Source organism: Pinus tabuliformis, chromosome 6 (assembly GCF_031772625.1).
Source record: "Pinus tabuliformis cultivar Carrire ecotype Pingquan chromosome 6, CPIR1, whole genome shotgun sequence".
NCBI classification, from domain to species: Eukaryota; Viridiplantae; Streptophyta; class Pinopsida; order Pinales; family Pinaceae; genus Pinus; species Pinus tabuliformis.
Window position 1 is genome coordinate 105,711,556 of NC_142292.1, and position 17,509 is coordinate 105,729,064.

The 17,509-nt window shown below is 35.6% G+C and overlaps 1 protein-coding gene and 1 pseudogene across 1 annotated transcript; both read right to left on the reverse strand.

Annotated features, from left to right (window-relative positions):
* Positions 1-10,031: 10,031 nt before the first annotated feature.
* On the reverse strand, positions 10,032-10,874 carry LOC149257512 (putative helicase MAGATAMA 3). The gene has a single exon (XM_089377831.1). It carries the CDS (start codon positions 10,872-10,874, stop codon positions 10,032-10,034), a length of 843 nt encoding a protein of 280 aa, XP_089233957.1.
* A 3,921-nt stretch (positions 10,875-14,795) lies between these two features.
* On the reverse strand, positions 14,796-16,118 carry LOC149257513 (putative helicase MAGATAMA 3 pseudogene; annotated as a pseudogene).
* Positions 16,119-17,509: the final 1,391 nt, after the last annotated feature.

Below are 17,509 nucleotides of genomic sequence, written 5' to 3' on the forward strand. Positions count from 1 at the left end.
TATAATGGTTGATTTTCAAATAATATAATAGAACAATATCAAATTTGTTAATACTAATATCTATTTATTAATTTTCAAATCCTACACCATTCTCTTAATCTCAATTTTTATTATTAATGTAATTTTACAGGTAGTCTTTAAGTGTGACTCTTTTGACTTTCTGACCAAACAATTTGTGGTCAAATCTTGATTTGTGTTGTTTAAAATGATATTTTTACTGCATATATGGCTTCAAAAATCTCTAAAACCCGTGGGAGGCTTTGATTGTGAAGAGTTTACCTCTCAAAATTGTGATTTCAATAAAGCTCTACCAAATTCTAGACAAATCAGATCGAAAAATATTCCAAAAAGTCACACTTAAAGACTAACCAATTTTACAATGATTCATCTACAACATGATATGAATAAAACAAATTTATTAATATTCAAATACCAAATAGTGAAAATTATAAATAATTTCAAAATCATATGAAATTTTATATTTTAAATCTTTTTATGTAAAAATTTTAAATAGAGGAAAAAAATCAAATTTTATTGTGATAATTTTTTATTTATTTATTCAAGTTATTTTAATTCAATATTTTAGACATAAAACATTTTCATATTTTATGGTAAAATTAAACATAGAAAATATATTTAATAATTAATTCTAATAAATAATATGATGAAAAATAACCTAATAATATGGAGATACAATTATCAAATTTGTAAGTGAGTTCTTATTAAATTTTGTAAAGAAATGGGTTACTCTTTTAAATTTGGACACTTTGACAAATCAATATGTGGAAGGTTTGTTAAGCGATATAATTATCAAATTTGTAAGTGTGTTTCTATTAAATTTTGTAAAGAAATAGGATACTCTTTTAAATTTGGACACTTTGACAAATCAACATGTCTGAAGGTTTGTTAAGCTTCCAAATTTCTTATATAAAATTGGGCAAATTAATATATTGTAGTTTCTTAAAATAGATAAGGCACTGTGGAATTGTTTCCGATGTGAAGCCAAGGACAAGTCAATATGTTATTAAATCATGAACAATTTATAAAAATACAATAAAAAAACTTTGTATTATTTATACTTTTATATTAAAATAAATTTTTTAACTTATATACATTTTATTTAATTTAAATTTTAAAAATAAAATATATTCATATTCCATTTAAATTTCAAAAATAAAATTTCAACACAAATTAATGAGTAGTAAAATGATAAAATGTTAACTCCAATAAAAATTATTAACCATCTTCATTATTAAATATTATAATAATACAAAACTGGGACTGTAACTTCTAGGAACATTATGTCCAATTTGTATGAAACAAAAGAAAATAATCATGGTCTTGTATGTATCGCTGGAAAATCAAGATTATACAAATCTGGCACTGTAACTTCATTATGTCCGATTTGTATGAAACAAAAGAAATGTTAGGTGGATGTAGCTACTGTTTTCGCATATTGAATTTAAAGAGCGAGAGAATTCGTAGACCAAATGCTTGTGAAATTAAACAAAAGAGACTGTCACGAGATTTGTAACAAACCTTTCATGTCCAATGCTACAATTCTGGGATTGCTACCCAAGGATCATATCCCCACCTGCGCAGTTGCTCAACATGAAACCACCCTTGTCCTGGGTGCCTTCGATCAAGGGACTACACGACCATCGTGTGGCCCGACGACTCCTCTATGTCTGGTCCTTCACTGTCCTTGGTGATGCATGTGCCCGACCCCAGATAGGTTATTGGTTATATCGATTAGGTTTGTAGCCTGTAAATCAGCGAGAGAAGATCCCGCCAAGCACGCTGCAACAAAAACCCAAAATATGTATGATCACGCTCGGCCCCACGCACCTAAAATTATTGCATCGGTTGACCTCACAACCAGCACCTAAAATTATTGCATCGCCCTCACAACCAGTGATCAAATTTGAAGGGCTGCTCTTGGTTGTGATCAAATTTGAAGGGCTGCTCTTAGTTTTATAGGGAAGGGAATATATTCATCTTGCTCTTAATTTTACAGGGAAGGGAATATATTCATCCAACCTTTCAAAGACTAAGGTTGTTAAAAAAATATATTTCTATTCACAAGTGTATATTAAATAAACTGTTCATAATATTTTTTTCCAAAATGAACTAGTGTCATTCTAAATCTTTAAAATCTTTAAAGAATAATTACATGAACACACTATAAAATCTCAATAGAACTTAGTAAATAAGCAAACAATTTTTTCAAATTCCATTAAAAAAAGGTAAACATATGTTTCTTTTATTCATTCCATGATCTTCAAAAGTATTTGGACCTACATCATTGAAAATATAAATCTATTTGCCCAATGGAAATGGATTTCTATTTTTCATTTGTTTCCATACATCATAAATAGAATTTCTATCTACCTCATTTATAACATGAGGTGCACTAAGAGATAGAAACATTAACATATAGTGTCTCCAATGAAAGTTTTGATTTATCATCATTTTTTATCCTATTTAATTTTCAGAAGCTTCTTTCACAAATTTTTGTGATTGTTGGGATAATGAAAATAACTTGCCATAATTGTATTAAATATGGAAAGCATTCAAACCATTCAGGTTCATCTCCACATAGGTTCCATGCTCCATACATATGTTTTTTATTGTATGATTTAGAAATAATACAAATAAATTCATCCATTTCACCCAATCAAGCAATATCAACAATAGATGATTCCCCAACGCTATTTTTTTGCATAAACAATTCATCCATATTTTTGTTTGACAATTTATATCATTCACTTATTCATAATAATGTTGAGTATTGAAAAAAATAGTATTATTAAATACATGTAAATCTATGAATATCCTATCTAAAAGATTCAATCACCTTTACAACAAAACATTTTCCCAAAAGAATACAATCATCTAGTGTCCCCATTCTTTTCATCTTTGGAAAACGTTTGAACCTCAATGGATGTAAATGTATCATACCTATGCTTTCTGCAAATTCAAGGGTTCCTCCTTGTTCTTTAACTAAAAAAAGAAAGATGTGCACTACACCTACACCAAAAATGCTTCCCAAAAATTGTTTATGCAACATGCTAATAGAAACATCTAAAGTAGTGCCAATAGATGTAATATCAACATGATCCTATTGGAACTTTTGATTCAAATTATTTAATTTAATGAGAACATCTACAAGTAGATGGATGCAAAATTGCACTTGAAATATTGTTGCCAACTCATACATTGTTTTCTCACTTGAATCTCAATCCTTTAACAAAGAATGCATGAGTTTAATTAATTTTCTTATGACCTTTCCTCTAGAGAGCCACCTAATTTGAAGAATTTGTAAGACCTATAAATTAGTGATTTGAAATGATTACATTAGCTCTTTCAATTCTCCATGTCTTTTAGTTGATTTCCCAAGCCATGAATAAACTTGATTTCAATTTTGTCAATATATTACAACTCTAGAAAATGAGATGAAGCCTCATTGGTTGTTAATGTTTCCCTATGAGCTATGCAATGGATATCTAATAAATGAGAAAAATCTTGACGAAGATTAGAACATAAACCTTCATGAATACCCCTCATGGAAGATACACCATCTGAACCAAAACCAACAAACTTCATCAAAGATATATCCATTTATGCTAAAAGAGTTCTCACTACATCATACATACATTGAGTTGTTCCATCCTTTACTTAAAGAAAACATATAAAATTTGTTACACATTGAACTCTTCCTCCATTTGTCAAATATGTAATATAAACAATCAAATGGTGTTCCATAATTCGATCAGTGCTTTCATCAACTAAAATTGAGTAAAATGGGCTATGTAAAATCACTTCTTTTAGTTTGTTCCAATACACCTCTTTAGAAGCTTGATGAAACTCTTTTCCTGATGTTGTACTTGTGTATGAAAAATATTCATCTATTAGAAGCACGTGTGGAGTGAATTTTAACCTATTCAAGTGAAATATTGACTTATACATTTTGAAAGATAAATCATATATAGCAACAAAATACATGTTTTCAATCACTGATATAATTATGTCCTTCTCAACATCTACCATTAGTTCAACATGTTTAGTAATTGGAATATTACTTCATTTGTTTTCTCCCTCCAAAAGTTGTAAATAGAATTGATGAACTTCTGATTTGCATGGCCACTTAGACCAATGACTTGAAGAGTGGTGCTTCCCACTTTTGCGAATGAAGTATCTCTTTTAAATTTAATACATCAAGAACATTTTAACCTTTCATTACCATTACAATATTTTACAACATAAGCTCATGGAAATCTTGTATTCCATTTAGATTTGAATATTCTTTTGTGTTTCTTTGATGGTTTTTCTCTTTCAACAAGCTCTACACTATCTGATTCATCATCTTCATGTAGATGAGCATCAACTTCATTTTGAATATTACATGGTTGATTATAATGTTTTGCAAGGCCAAATGCATCAACAATTGACAATTGCTTTGTATCCTTCTTAGGGCGACATATACGAGATATTTTTCAAGATTTACCCATATCAAGTCAATAAAAACAATAGAACAAGTAAATACATAAATTAAAAATCCCTTAGCAAGATTGAGGCAGACAAAATTCAACCTTAGCAAGATTGCATAGGATCTGAATACAAATTTTTTGATAGGTTATCCATTGCTTTGTTGAATTATCCTTTGTAACATTCAAGGAAACTTGTTTCTTTATGAGAGAGAACAAATACTTCATGAAAAATGGTACTTTGACAAGAAATCCATATGGATTTAAGCAATGAAGGAAAACAAGCAAAACTTCAAATGAGAGTGGTATAGTTGTGGAGTCCAATACCCTTGGTATAAGATAAATATTATTTTCATAGTTTGTAGATTCATATAATTATGACGAAAGAAAATCCACCATTAATAATGTTAATGCAGAACACGACTCCAACACCCATGCCTAGGATGGAAGGATGACAAGCAATTGCATTCAGGGTATCTAGCCACAATGTTAATTTCTTGGGGTGTGGATTCTATAGTGTGCAAGATACATTGTGTGACCATGAAGGCTACCATTACTTCAAGGAGTGTTACATTAAAGAATCCATAGAATGAAAATCCAAATGCAAATGAAGATATGAGGAGGATAACGAATAATACCTTACATTCTAGCATCGAATGATAACTTTGTTTTTGTGGATGATGGGTTGCACTTTAAATGAAAATGGAAAAAATGGATGTAGGTAAAGAGTGCTCAAGGATAATTAGGGAGGAGCGAGAGCACACACAGAGTTTTTGAATGGGAATTAAATGTGCTTTTCCGCCTTGTGCCACGTGTAATAATGCTATGACTATTGCATGTCTCACCATGGGCTCAAGGGAATGTCCCCAAATTATGACATAACTATTAACTTGTATGAGTTCATCAAGGCTACAACTAGTCTCCTCTCTAACACAATCACTAGTCAAAGTGATTTAGTGATTTATGTGCTGGCCAAGATTCTAGACTCTCGTAAACTTAAAAAAATATTAACAAGTTATTAAAAATATTTCCCTTCTTTTGAAATATAGAAATTTAATATAACCTTCATGATTAATGAGTGATTTTGATATTTTATCTTTTTTCGAAGGGTAATTTTTTTTTTAGCCCTTCTGGGAAGGGCCAGGAGCCTAAGAAAGGGCTATGAAGGATTCAATTTTGAATGTTGCTCACAACCCACAGTTGACCCAAAATTGACAAATATGATATGCACCCTTGGTGCAATGCTCCTTGGATTTGGACAACCACCGCCCACGACACCTTTCTGCACGATAAGATCTATGTAGGGTTTTCGCCCTCAACCCTTCAATGTGGCCAATAATTCCACTCGTTTTGCTACACGTCCCTCAAATGACTGTGAGAGAACTTGATTTATAACTCAGCCTTCAATAGTTGCATGCCCCCTCAAACATTAGTGTGATGCTTCTCCTAAGAAAACAATGGCCTTGCAACAATGATGCGATTACCAATCCTTGGAGAAAAACTTGGCTTCTCAATTCGATGCCCACAACCACCATGATTGACCCTTAGCAATATATTAATGAAATCAGATATCCACGTCTCTAAGATCTAAACTTTTGTTGAAGATTTAGATCTCAGTCTCTTAAACTTTAATGGACAGATTAAACCTGAATGGACAGATACGGCACAATAGACCTGCTCCAATATGAAAACCTTCAACAAATAATTTGGCAAAGGTAATGTTTACTTTTCTTCTACAACTCAGAAAATCTCTCTTTCAATCAACTGAAAATAAAACTAACTAGGGTGATAACGAATATAGATAAATTCAAATGATCCAAATATTTAGTTTCCATTTTTTTTTACAGGTTTTGATGGATTCTCTAAAAACTCTATTTTCCTTCGAAAACCAAAAGCAAATACCATAGACTGTACCATGGGAAAATACCACGATAAATACCATGAACAAATTCCTTCCATTTTGACCAGATCACAAAAAAAATATTACAGATATATACATATTCAATTTAAATAAATATACATTTCATCATTCTAAAATTTAAAAGCAAAAAGATCATATTTTAATGACCAAATATAAAGCAAGAACAATATACTTTAACAAATAGGATTTCTTGGATGTATATCATTGCAACTCATTTGTATAGGGAGTTAATTTTACAATAATGATTATTTTTCAATTACAATTAGAGATTTTTTGTGACTGTTTTATATATATAAAATTAGTTACATATATTTGTTTTAATTGTAAATGAATTATGAAATTAGAGATGAAATTGTACAATATATTAATGATTAATTATTTTAATATCATTTATTTATTTAGTAATTATAAATTAGTAAATAATTTTTTAATCTATATAATAAGAAGTAGATTAGTAACTTATGGAATTTACAGATTATTTGTCCATTTTTTTGTTTTTCTTTAATCATAGTGAGCTCATAAGTCAGATATACCAAGAATTTATGACTTAGGAAGTAAACTAGTAACTTATGCAATGTAATAGATTGTTCACCAATTGTTTTTGTTTTTTGTTTTTAACTATGGTGAGCCCATAAGCCAAATATACCAGGAATAAGAACTAGACCAATAACTTATGGAATCTAATAGATAGTCCACCCATTGTTTTTGTTTTTTTAATCATGGTGAGCCCATAAGCTAGATATACCAAGAATTTATGAGTTAGCAAGAGTCGAAACTCCACCAGATGGGGGATCCTACTCCTTGAGTCTTGTGATAATTTATGAGTTAGCAAGAGTCGAGAATCCACCAGCGTGGGGGAGCCTACTCCTTGAGCCTTATTTCTAGAGTCGAGACTTTAGTGAGAGTCGATGGATTTTTTAAATCACGGTGAGCCCATAAGCTAGATATACTAGGAATTTATGAGTTATCAAGAGTCGAGACTCCATCGCGATGGGAGAGCCTACTTCTTGCACCTTGTGGTTTATGAGTTAGCAAGAGTCGAGACTCCACTAAGGTGGGGTATCCTACAACTTGAGTCTCATCACTAGGGACCAAAGATGCCCTCTTGTGGGATTTGAGACTAGGTAGAGGGGATAACATCCCATTGTCCCAACCACTCGATTGTCCCACTAAAAGGCATCCACCCATTGTTAATATGACCAAATAGTAATGTTTACAAAATAGGTCATTTTTTCATTTCACCCAAATATGAAGACCAAATTGCTCCAAAATCAATACTCCATCCTCCAAATTATCATCCTCTAGATTGTTGTCCTAAGTCTTAAATGTTTTATCCATGTTTGACTCCTCACATTAATGAGACAAAATTACAAGTTGTAATGCAGAGAAACCAAGATTTTTGATTAGATTTCATTCAACCAATTTCTTTCAAGAGTATGGATGAAACCTCGAGAGTATGAATGAAAACATAAGTGCTTCAACTTAATTGTTAATGCCTAAACCATGTTTGGGCTACCTAAATAATCACTACTGTAACAACCCCTCGTTGAAAGTTCATGTAATAAAAGTTAATAAAGGCAAAATAGACCATAGTTAATTGACACTTATTCCAAGCTGAATGTTGGGCAAGACATCCTAGTGTGGGTGTCCATTTGGATTATTATGGCTAAGGAAATTGGCAAAGGCAATGGCTAAGGCATTAAAAAGGAAAAAAATGCATTTTAACACATTTATTTATGCAAATAAAGGAAAATATGAGTCTCATTATTCTCTCTCTCTCTCTCTCACACTTTGGGACACTTAGAGTTTTCTTGAAGAATTCGATCATTGGAGAAAGGAAGGGGAAAAACAAGCAAAGGAAGGACAAGGAAAGCAAAGGGAAACAAGGATCAAGCCATGACGAGTAGGATCAAGCAGCTTCATCATGAATATTTGCAGGTAACATATTACACGTGTGATTTCCTAGCTGGTTTTGACATCCATGTCTTTTCATGTTGGTATATGGTTCGATTGATGTCAGTGGCATGGTTTTCCTGGGTTATTACAATGGTTTTCAAACTTGCCTTGCCTTTTTCCAGATAGCCATGATGTGATGGGATTATTTTCTCAATTTCGAGATTTGGGATTTCCGGATGGTTTTGGAATCCAGGGCGAAGGTGGTTTAAGGAAAATTCCTAAAGGCCTAGGAATCCCTTGACCAATTTTGGTGGGATACACAGTAAAGCCTGAGGGTGGAGTTTTGGTTTAGGGCCTAGTGATCCGGTGTGGATTGCGATAAATCATGAGAAACTGGTATCTCGGTTTGGGCCTATTGATTCTGTTAAAGCTCAAATCTGCCTCAAGCTGAAGAAGGAAAAACTCGAGGCAACATCAAACCAAGCGCAGCCTCGTAGCTAGCCCTACAAGGACAGGAGAGGGCTCTCTCCGGGTCTATCTCGGTAGAAAAGTCTTCAAAGGGGCTGAGATGACCAATAAGGAATACTGATCTTAGGCTAGTAAATTGATGAGAAAAGGGGTTTTAATGGATGATGGGGTTTTCTGGGCTACATGGGGCAAATAAACAGCTTGAACAGAGAAATATAATCAAAAACTTAGATTATCTCCTGAGGCAAGGTAGGCAAGAAATTTTAACATCAAATTGAGATTAAATGGAACGACAAGACTGCTGAGGAGTTGACAAGGGCATAGAAGATGAATCCTTGTCAAACAGAAGAAAACATTAAATATGAACAAACTTAAAGTTAGAGCATACAAATTATGAATTCTACCTTAACTCTTCATTTGTTCAATTGGAAACGATCATGAAATGAAATGAACACATAACAGGCTACATATGAAACAAAGGATGACACAAATGTTAAATTTCATACCACAGGAATCTCAGGGGTCAGAGCTGCATTTTTTATTAAAATCTCTGTCAAAACTGTACAATAGAAGCTCTGTTTTTCTCCACGCACACCTCTCAGCCCTCTCTCCCCACACATTACAAATGTTTTTTAATACCATGAACAGCTTAGAAGAAAACCGATCCATGAAAATATGGAACTGTTTCAACTGGCACTATGAAAAATAATAAAAAGCCACTCATCGGTTCCTAAAGATCAGCGCATACATATCTGTGACCAATACAAAGGCGGAAGCTGTAGTGTGAACCCTCCAAATCATAACTAAAGACTAGGATAGGGAATTTGTCCCTATTTTTCTGCTCAGGATCGATGTCTTCTTTCTAACTTTGTTTTCGACCTGGACTGCCACGTTATACTTTCCATTTCCTTTTTCTATCAGACCAAAATGGCATGTGGAATGTGAAGGTCACCTTTTTGATAAGCGCATTTACAAAATCAAGCCACGTTACTATTTGAAACAAAATCATTTTTACATATAGTAAATAGACCAAGAACCTTTCCCCCACAGGTCGATGAAAAACCATTTTTTCTAAAAACAGAGCATCGTTTCCCTTGAATTCCTCTGATGGCCAATTAAGAGATAAATGCTGGAGCGCAGATCCCTTTGAATCATTAACTGAAGTCTTGAAATAGGAATCGAATCCTATGTCTTCTGCTGTGATGTATATTTTCGTTCCAATTTAAAGTATTTTGGCTCCGTTTGAATAGCGCTGCCAATTATGAGATGGCAGCCACTTTAGATCCGACTTTAAGTTCAGGATATTTTGCCACCAAATGCCGGAAGAAGAGAAGAACAAATTCCACTTCTTCAATGTTTACCCAAGAACCACTTCCTGTAGGTTGAGATTCTTCTCCTTCTATATCAAAGAAACTAAATGACCCAAAGCAATGATATTCATGCCATGCACGCTTTGTTTGATGTAGAACATCCTCGCCATCTTCTAAAGCCTCTGAGTAGAATTCCCTTGAAGGGAACTCCCTTATCTCAGGATGCATACGGTACTGAGTTTTGAGCATCTGAACTGGATAATCAACCAATTGAAATCTCTTGAACAAACTCATGCCATATCCAAACTGTTCAGCTTTTGAAGAAAGTACAGTAGTAGGCAACTGAATTGAATCACCAACAAGAATTACTTGTTTGCATACATGGGCGAGTGGAACTAAAGTTGCTGGCTCTACAGCTTGTGCAGCTTCATCGATTATAACAACATCAAATCCACGGTTCATACGGCTAAAAACACTCGCTCCACTGAATCTTAGTGTGGAGCAAACAATTACAGCTTCATCAAGAATTGCAGCCCGAACGAGGTCATGATTCATTGCTGTAGAACCCACATTAGGTCCAGAAATAGCAGCTGCTCTATCCATGCTGCTCAAATGCTGTTCCACAAGATAGTCCATTGACACTGCTTGTACAGAATGATGGGATTGCAAACCAACTCGCACAATACTTGGACTGTAGACTTGACCATTTTCATCACGAATACCTGTGTTCGTCAAACGAAGAACAATTTCATCCAAAGCAGAATTGGAAGGTGCGCAGACAAGAATATGCATACGGTGTTTGCGTTTTGCTGCCACTACCTCTGGTTTAAACTCATTCCCAGTTTTTGGGTAGAAGCCCTCCTCAATTTAGTGTTACTGTCACCATAGTCCTTGCCATTTCGGTTCTTGAAAGAGTCATAATACCCGTCACCCTTCTCATGGAAAATCATTTTATACCACTCAAGCTCGAACATACGAACTTGTTGTGGGATCAGTTCTCTTTCTTTTGAACTTAGCTGGGCCAAATCACTCCCCTTGTTGGAAGGAATACTCTCCTTTACCTCCCCAGTAGAAGAAATTTTCTCCCGCGCAACAGTTTGAACTGTCAATCCCTTCAAACTTGAACAGATTTTCGCTTTCCATCATCTTAGATAGCGAAGAAATCCAATCAGGGGATTGACTTTTGTTATATTTTTTCCATTCTTCCCACCACATCATGAAGCTGCTTCCTTCGAAGAAAACATCTGATGAAATGCTGAGATCGCTTCCCATATTCATCACATACTCTTCAAAATTTTCAAGATTTTGTACCTTTTGGTGTTGTCCTTGTTTGAGAATTTCCAGGTCTTTCAAAGCCTCTTCTATATGTGCCCAAAAGCATGAGTCCCGAGGGAGAGATGTAGGTTTTGTGCGGCGTCCTTGAACTCTTGAACTGCGAGTTTTTTCTTTCGTTTCCATCCATTCCTAAGGAACTTTATGTCGTCTGGGTCTTCCATCTGAAAGATAGTTGCCTTTACCCTTAGAATAAAAGAATGCAATATCGAGAGGTTCTACAAGTCTTCTATATGCAGTGCCAGCATTTATCCACTTATTTTTGGTTTCGAAATCACTTGGCAACTCATGACTCTCCCACCTCTCAATAATCTCATCCCAAAACTCGGCTAGTTTTAATCTGCGGCAATCAGCCTTTATACTCTTGCTATCATTCTGGTTCTTGAAGGAATCATATTATGTGATACCCTCAGTCTTCTCACAAACCTCTTTATACCACTCAAGCTCTGCCAAAGTAGCCTTTTTCTGACTTAGTTGAACAAGTAGGTGAGAATCGTCTATTTGGTCGTAAGCATTTCGAACCTCTCCTCTGCGTAAGGCTAACTGTCCAAGGTCATCTTGAGCTCCAACGCCAATAGCTTCAAGTTGCAATAAGATACCCATCTCGCAAGGAGATTCTGAACTGGAATTCTCTATTGATCGTATCCCTCTTATGGAGTTTAGCAAAACCTCCTCCAAAACAAAATCATACCTTATGTGCTGTGAAAGACAGGAAGGTCTGTATGGGCTGCTTGGAGAAACAAAGATCTGATTCAGAAGAGCCCTGACAACATCTTGAATTAAAGAATCAGGCACATTTATGCATTGCCAATAAGAACAAATAGTAGTAAAGGGCTTAGCAATTGACTCAATCGGTGCAAGGAGCATCCTAGGAACAATATCATACTTGGAAACCACGTGACAAAAGTTGCCTCCCCAATTCTCTCGCCCAACTGCTTCAACAACCCTTTCATTCCCGACCAGAGGGCAACCAAACGTGATACAAAAGGGAGAGATTTGCCTTAGCCTCTTTTCCAAGACAACAGACTAGCAAGACGGAGTCTAACATCGGCTCCAATGGGGATGGCAGCTGCCGCTTTTTGGAGGTGCCAAGAACCGCAGAGCTTTGGGAGAGCAGACAGTGCCTCCATCCATTGGGAAATGGAGTCCATTATTTCAACAAATCGATACAACTGAAGACTCAACTTATTAACTGGAAACTGACTGAATTGATTGAAAGATTGACTCGACAAACTTCAAACTAAACTGTAATGAAACTAGAACAAAATGCTGCCTTTTGGCTGCTTATTTATTTACAAAATCTACCCTACTTTGCTTTAAAAAACATAGCTAAGGTAATACTAAAATGCCAGATCAACCTTTCCAGTAAACCTGAGAATGATGCCGCTTGAGAATGCTTCCACCAGGACACAGATGTAATTGTTGGCAGCCCTTCATGCACGTAATGAATCTGGCTATGTATAAGACAGCTTGATCTATCAGTCAAACTGAAAAACATTTCCATGTATGCTGCAATAGGATCGCAATAGCCAAACTCTGTTTGCTGCCCCAACTCTGCAATACATACCTCCAGCTGCACACTGTCAATGCAAACATCTGTAGGCAAGTCTGTTATTTCTTGTTTCGATGGAGGAAGGATTTCCAAGAACTTTTTAGGGTCTTGGAAATCATATGACTGGATCTGCTCATCTAAACATTGAATCTCCTTCTCAACTCTTTCAACAACTAACTCACAAAATCTAGTTTTAGTTTCAAAAGGGAACTTTGGAGATTTCAACCAATGAAGCAAGGCACTGAAAAATTCTTCATTAATTTCAGAATATTCTAACTGATTTCTAACCTCTTTTACAGCTTCACAAAGTGCAGGGTTTGCCACATACCCTACCATTGCTTGAATGGATCAGCAAGCACTGGAACGTCTGGATCGAGTTGGAGTCGCCAGGTGAATGCTTCAGCCTACATATGTGTCTGATTGTTGTCCACCATCAGCATCAGATCTGCAACTTGATTTCATGTACTGGAGCAAGACAATATACAATCGAATGTCACATCAACATCAAACCATCTTCCCCAGTATGGTCGCCACTATGTTAAAGCTCGAATATGCCTCAGGCTGAAAAAGGCAACATCAAACCAAGCTCAGCCTCGTAGCTAGCCCTACGAGGACAGGAGAGGGCTCTCTCCGGGTCTATCTCGGCAGAAAAGTCTTCAAAGGGGCTGAGATGACCAATAAGGAATACTGATCTTAGGCTAGTAAATTGATGAGAAAAGGGGTTTTAATGGATGATGGGGTTTTCTGGGCTACATGGGGCAAAGAAACAGCTTGAACAGAGAAATATAATCAAAAACTCAGATTGTCTCCTGAGGCAAGGTAGGCAAGAAATTTTAACATCAAATTGAGATTAAATGGAACGGCAAGACTGTTGAGGAGTTGACAAGGGCATAGAAGATGAATCCTTGTCAAATAGAAGAAAACATTAAATATGAACAAACTTAAAGGTAGAGCATACAAATTATGAATTCTACCTTAACTCTTCATTTGTTCAATTGGAAACGATCATGAAACGAAATGAACACATAACAGGCTACATATGAAACAAAGGATGACACAAATGTTAAATTTCATACCACAGGAATCTCAGGGGTCAGAGCTGCATTTTTTATTAAAATCTCTGTCAAAACTGTACAATCGAAGCTCTGTTTTTTTCCACGCACACCTCTCAGCCCTCTCTCCCCACACTTTACAAATGTTTTTTAATACCATAAACAGCTCAGAAGAAAACTGATCCACGAAAATATGGAATTGTTTCAACAAGCACTATGAAAAATAGTAAAAAGCCACTCATCGGTTCCTAAAGATCGGCGCATACATATCTGTGACCAATACAAAGGCGGAAGCTGTAGTTTGAACCCTCCAAATCATAACTGAAGACTAGGATAGGCAATCTGTCCCTATTTTTCTACTCAGGATCGATGTCTTCGTTCTAACTTTGTTTTCGACGTGGACTGCCACGTTATACTTTCCATTTCCTTTTGTTGTTAGACCAAAATGGCATGTGGAATGTGGAGGTCGCCGTTTTGACAAGCGCATTTGCAAAATCAAGCCACGTTACTATTTGAAACAAAATCATTTTTACATACAGTAAATAGACCAAGAACCTTTACCCCACAGGTCGATGAAAAACCATTTTTTCTAAAAATAGAGCATCGTTTCCCTTGAATTCCTCTGATGGCCAATTAAGAGATAAATGATGGAGCGCAGATCCCTTTGAATCATTAAATGAAGTCTTGAAATAGGAATCGAATCCTATGTCTTCTGCTGTGATGTATATTTTCGTTCCAATTTAAAGTATTTTGGCTCCGTTTGAATAGCGCTGCGAATTATGAGATGGCAGCCACTTTAGATCCGACTTTAAGTTCAGGATATTTTGCCACCAAATGCCGGAATAAGAGAAGAATAAATTCCGCTTCTTCAATGTTTACCAAAGAACCACTTCCTGTAGGTTGAGATTCTTCTCCTTCTATATCAAAGAAACTAAATGACCCAAAGCAATGATATTCATGCCATGCACGCTTTGTTTGATGTAGAAGATCCTCGCCATCTTCTAAAGCCTCTGAGTAGAATTCCCTTGAAGGGAACTCCCTTATCTCAGGATGCATACGGTACTGAGTTTTGAGCATCTGAACTGGATAATCAGCCAATTGAAATCTCTTGAACAAACTCATGCCATATCCAAACTGTTCAGCTTTTGAAGAAAGTACAGTAGTAGGCAACTGAATTGGATCACCAACAAGAATCACTTGTTTGCATCCATGGGCGAGTAGAACTAAAGTTGCTGGCTCTACAGCTTGTGCAGCTTCATTGATTATAACAACATCAAATCCACGGTTCATACGGCCAAAAACACTCGCTCCACTGAAGCTTAGTGTGGAGCAAACAATTGCAGCTTCATCAAGAATTGCAGCCCGAACGAGGTCACGATTCATTGCTGCAGAACCCACATTAGGCCCAGAAATAGCAGCTGCTCTATCCATGCTGCTCAAACGCTGTTCCACAAGATAGTCCATTGACACTGCTTGTACAGAATGATGGGCTTGCAAACCAACTCGCACAATACTTGGACTGTAGACTTGACCATTTTCATCACGAATACCTGTGTTCATCAAACGGAGAACAATTTCATCCAAAGCAGAATTGGAAGGTGCGCAGACAAGAATATGCACACGATGTTTGTGTTTTGCTGCCACTACCTCTTGTTTAAACTCATTCCCAGTTGTTGGGTAGAAGCCCTCATCAATTTAGTGTTATTATCACCATAGTCCTTGTCATTTCGGTTCTTGAAAGAGTCATAATACCCGTCACCCTTCTCATGGCAAATCATTTTATACCACTCAAGCTCGAACATACGAACTTGTTGTGGGATCAGTTCTCTTTCTTTTGAACTTAGCTGGGCCAAATCACTCCCCTTGTTGGAAGGAATACTCTCCTTTACCTCCCCAGTAGAACAAATTTTCTCCTGCGCAACATTTTGAACTGTCAATCCCTTCAAACTTGAACGGATTTTCACTTTCCATCATCTTAGATAACGAAGAAATCCAATCAGGGGATTGAATTTTGTTATATTTTTTCCATTCTTCCCACCACATCATGAAGTTGCTTCCTTCGAAGAAAACATCTGATGAAATGCTGAGATCGCTTCCCATCTTCGTCACATACTCTTTAAAATTTTCAAGATTTTGTACCTTTTGGTGTTGTCCTTGTTTGAGACTTTCCAGGTCTTTCAAAGCCTCTTCTATATGCGCCCAAAAGCATGAGTCCCGAGGGAGAGATGCATGTTTTGTGCGGCGTCCTTGAACTCTTGAACTGCGAGTTTTTTCTTTCGTTTCCATCCATTCCTAAGGAACTTTATGTCGTCTGGGTCTTCCATCTGAAAGATAGTTGCCTTTACTCTTAGAATAAAAGAATGCAATATCGAGAGGTGTTTAGTCAATTTAGTGTTTCTAAATTGATGTCATTAATTGTCAACCCGGGGCTCGTAAGCTGATGAAGTGAAGGTGTACTATATGTACTTAAGCAACCTCTTAGATCTTTTTGTCGTTTGGGGGTGTTGTTTGTGGTCAATTTATCTTCCTAAGATGGAATGGAGATTTTATAAACAGATGAGTGAGTGTGTGTGTAAGGTGATTTCTAACTACCTTCTAACTTTGCAAAGAAAAGGATTGAAATAAATAAATAACTTGAAATGAACTGAAAGCAAAGAACCACTTTCTAATGGCACTAGACACTATTCATGCTGCTGCAAATAAAAAGGTAAGAAAACCACTTTAAAAACCAATGATAATGTTTATCTCTTCCTAACTCTCTGCTTCCAACATATGGTACTATGTAAAACATGATTAGGAAGTAGTTAGAGATGAGTTTAAAAAGTGATAAAAAAATGAGAAAAATCTATTTTAAAGACTAGTTATAATGTTCAGCTCTTCCTAACTCTCTGCTTTCAGCATATGGAATTATGTAAAGCACGATTAGGAAGTAGTTAAAGATTAGTCTAAAAAGTACTCAAAGCCAGCTGTAATTTATTAGTATTCTGATCTCTGAAAGATGAACAACTTATGATAAAGAGACCATCAATATGTTAACATACAACTTTGAGAAACTAAACTAGAAATCAGCTATGAAAATAGAGTAAAGGCAGCAACTTTGAATAAGTCAACTGAAAATGCCATCAGATATAAAGCAAATACACAAAGACAAAAACAATCCCGGGTTAAAAACCTGCAAAAGAACAATACTGATCAGTTTAAAATAAAGGCTGGAAATGAAATGACATAAGATCAAATGGTACACTATTATACATGATGAAAGAAATAGAAATTGCTGAAAGCAGGAAAATGAAACCAAACACTATGTACACGGGCTGTCATAGATGGGGGCCCTCCATCCACGCAACCAACTTAAAAGATCAGCTACGAAAAGGTGAACAAAACAGTCTTCTTTTTATAAAACCAGCATGTCAAAATACAGTGAAAAGTGTTGTAGGAACAGCCTTCTAAAACAGAGTTTTTATAACAGAGTCAGCGCAACAATTACAATA

Excerpts from the sequence above, each read along its gene's own strand:
- LOC149257512 (XM_089377831.1), bottom strand. The coding sequence starts at position 10,874 with ATGCATATTCTTGTCTGCGCACCTTCCAATTCTGCTTTGGATGAAATT.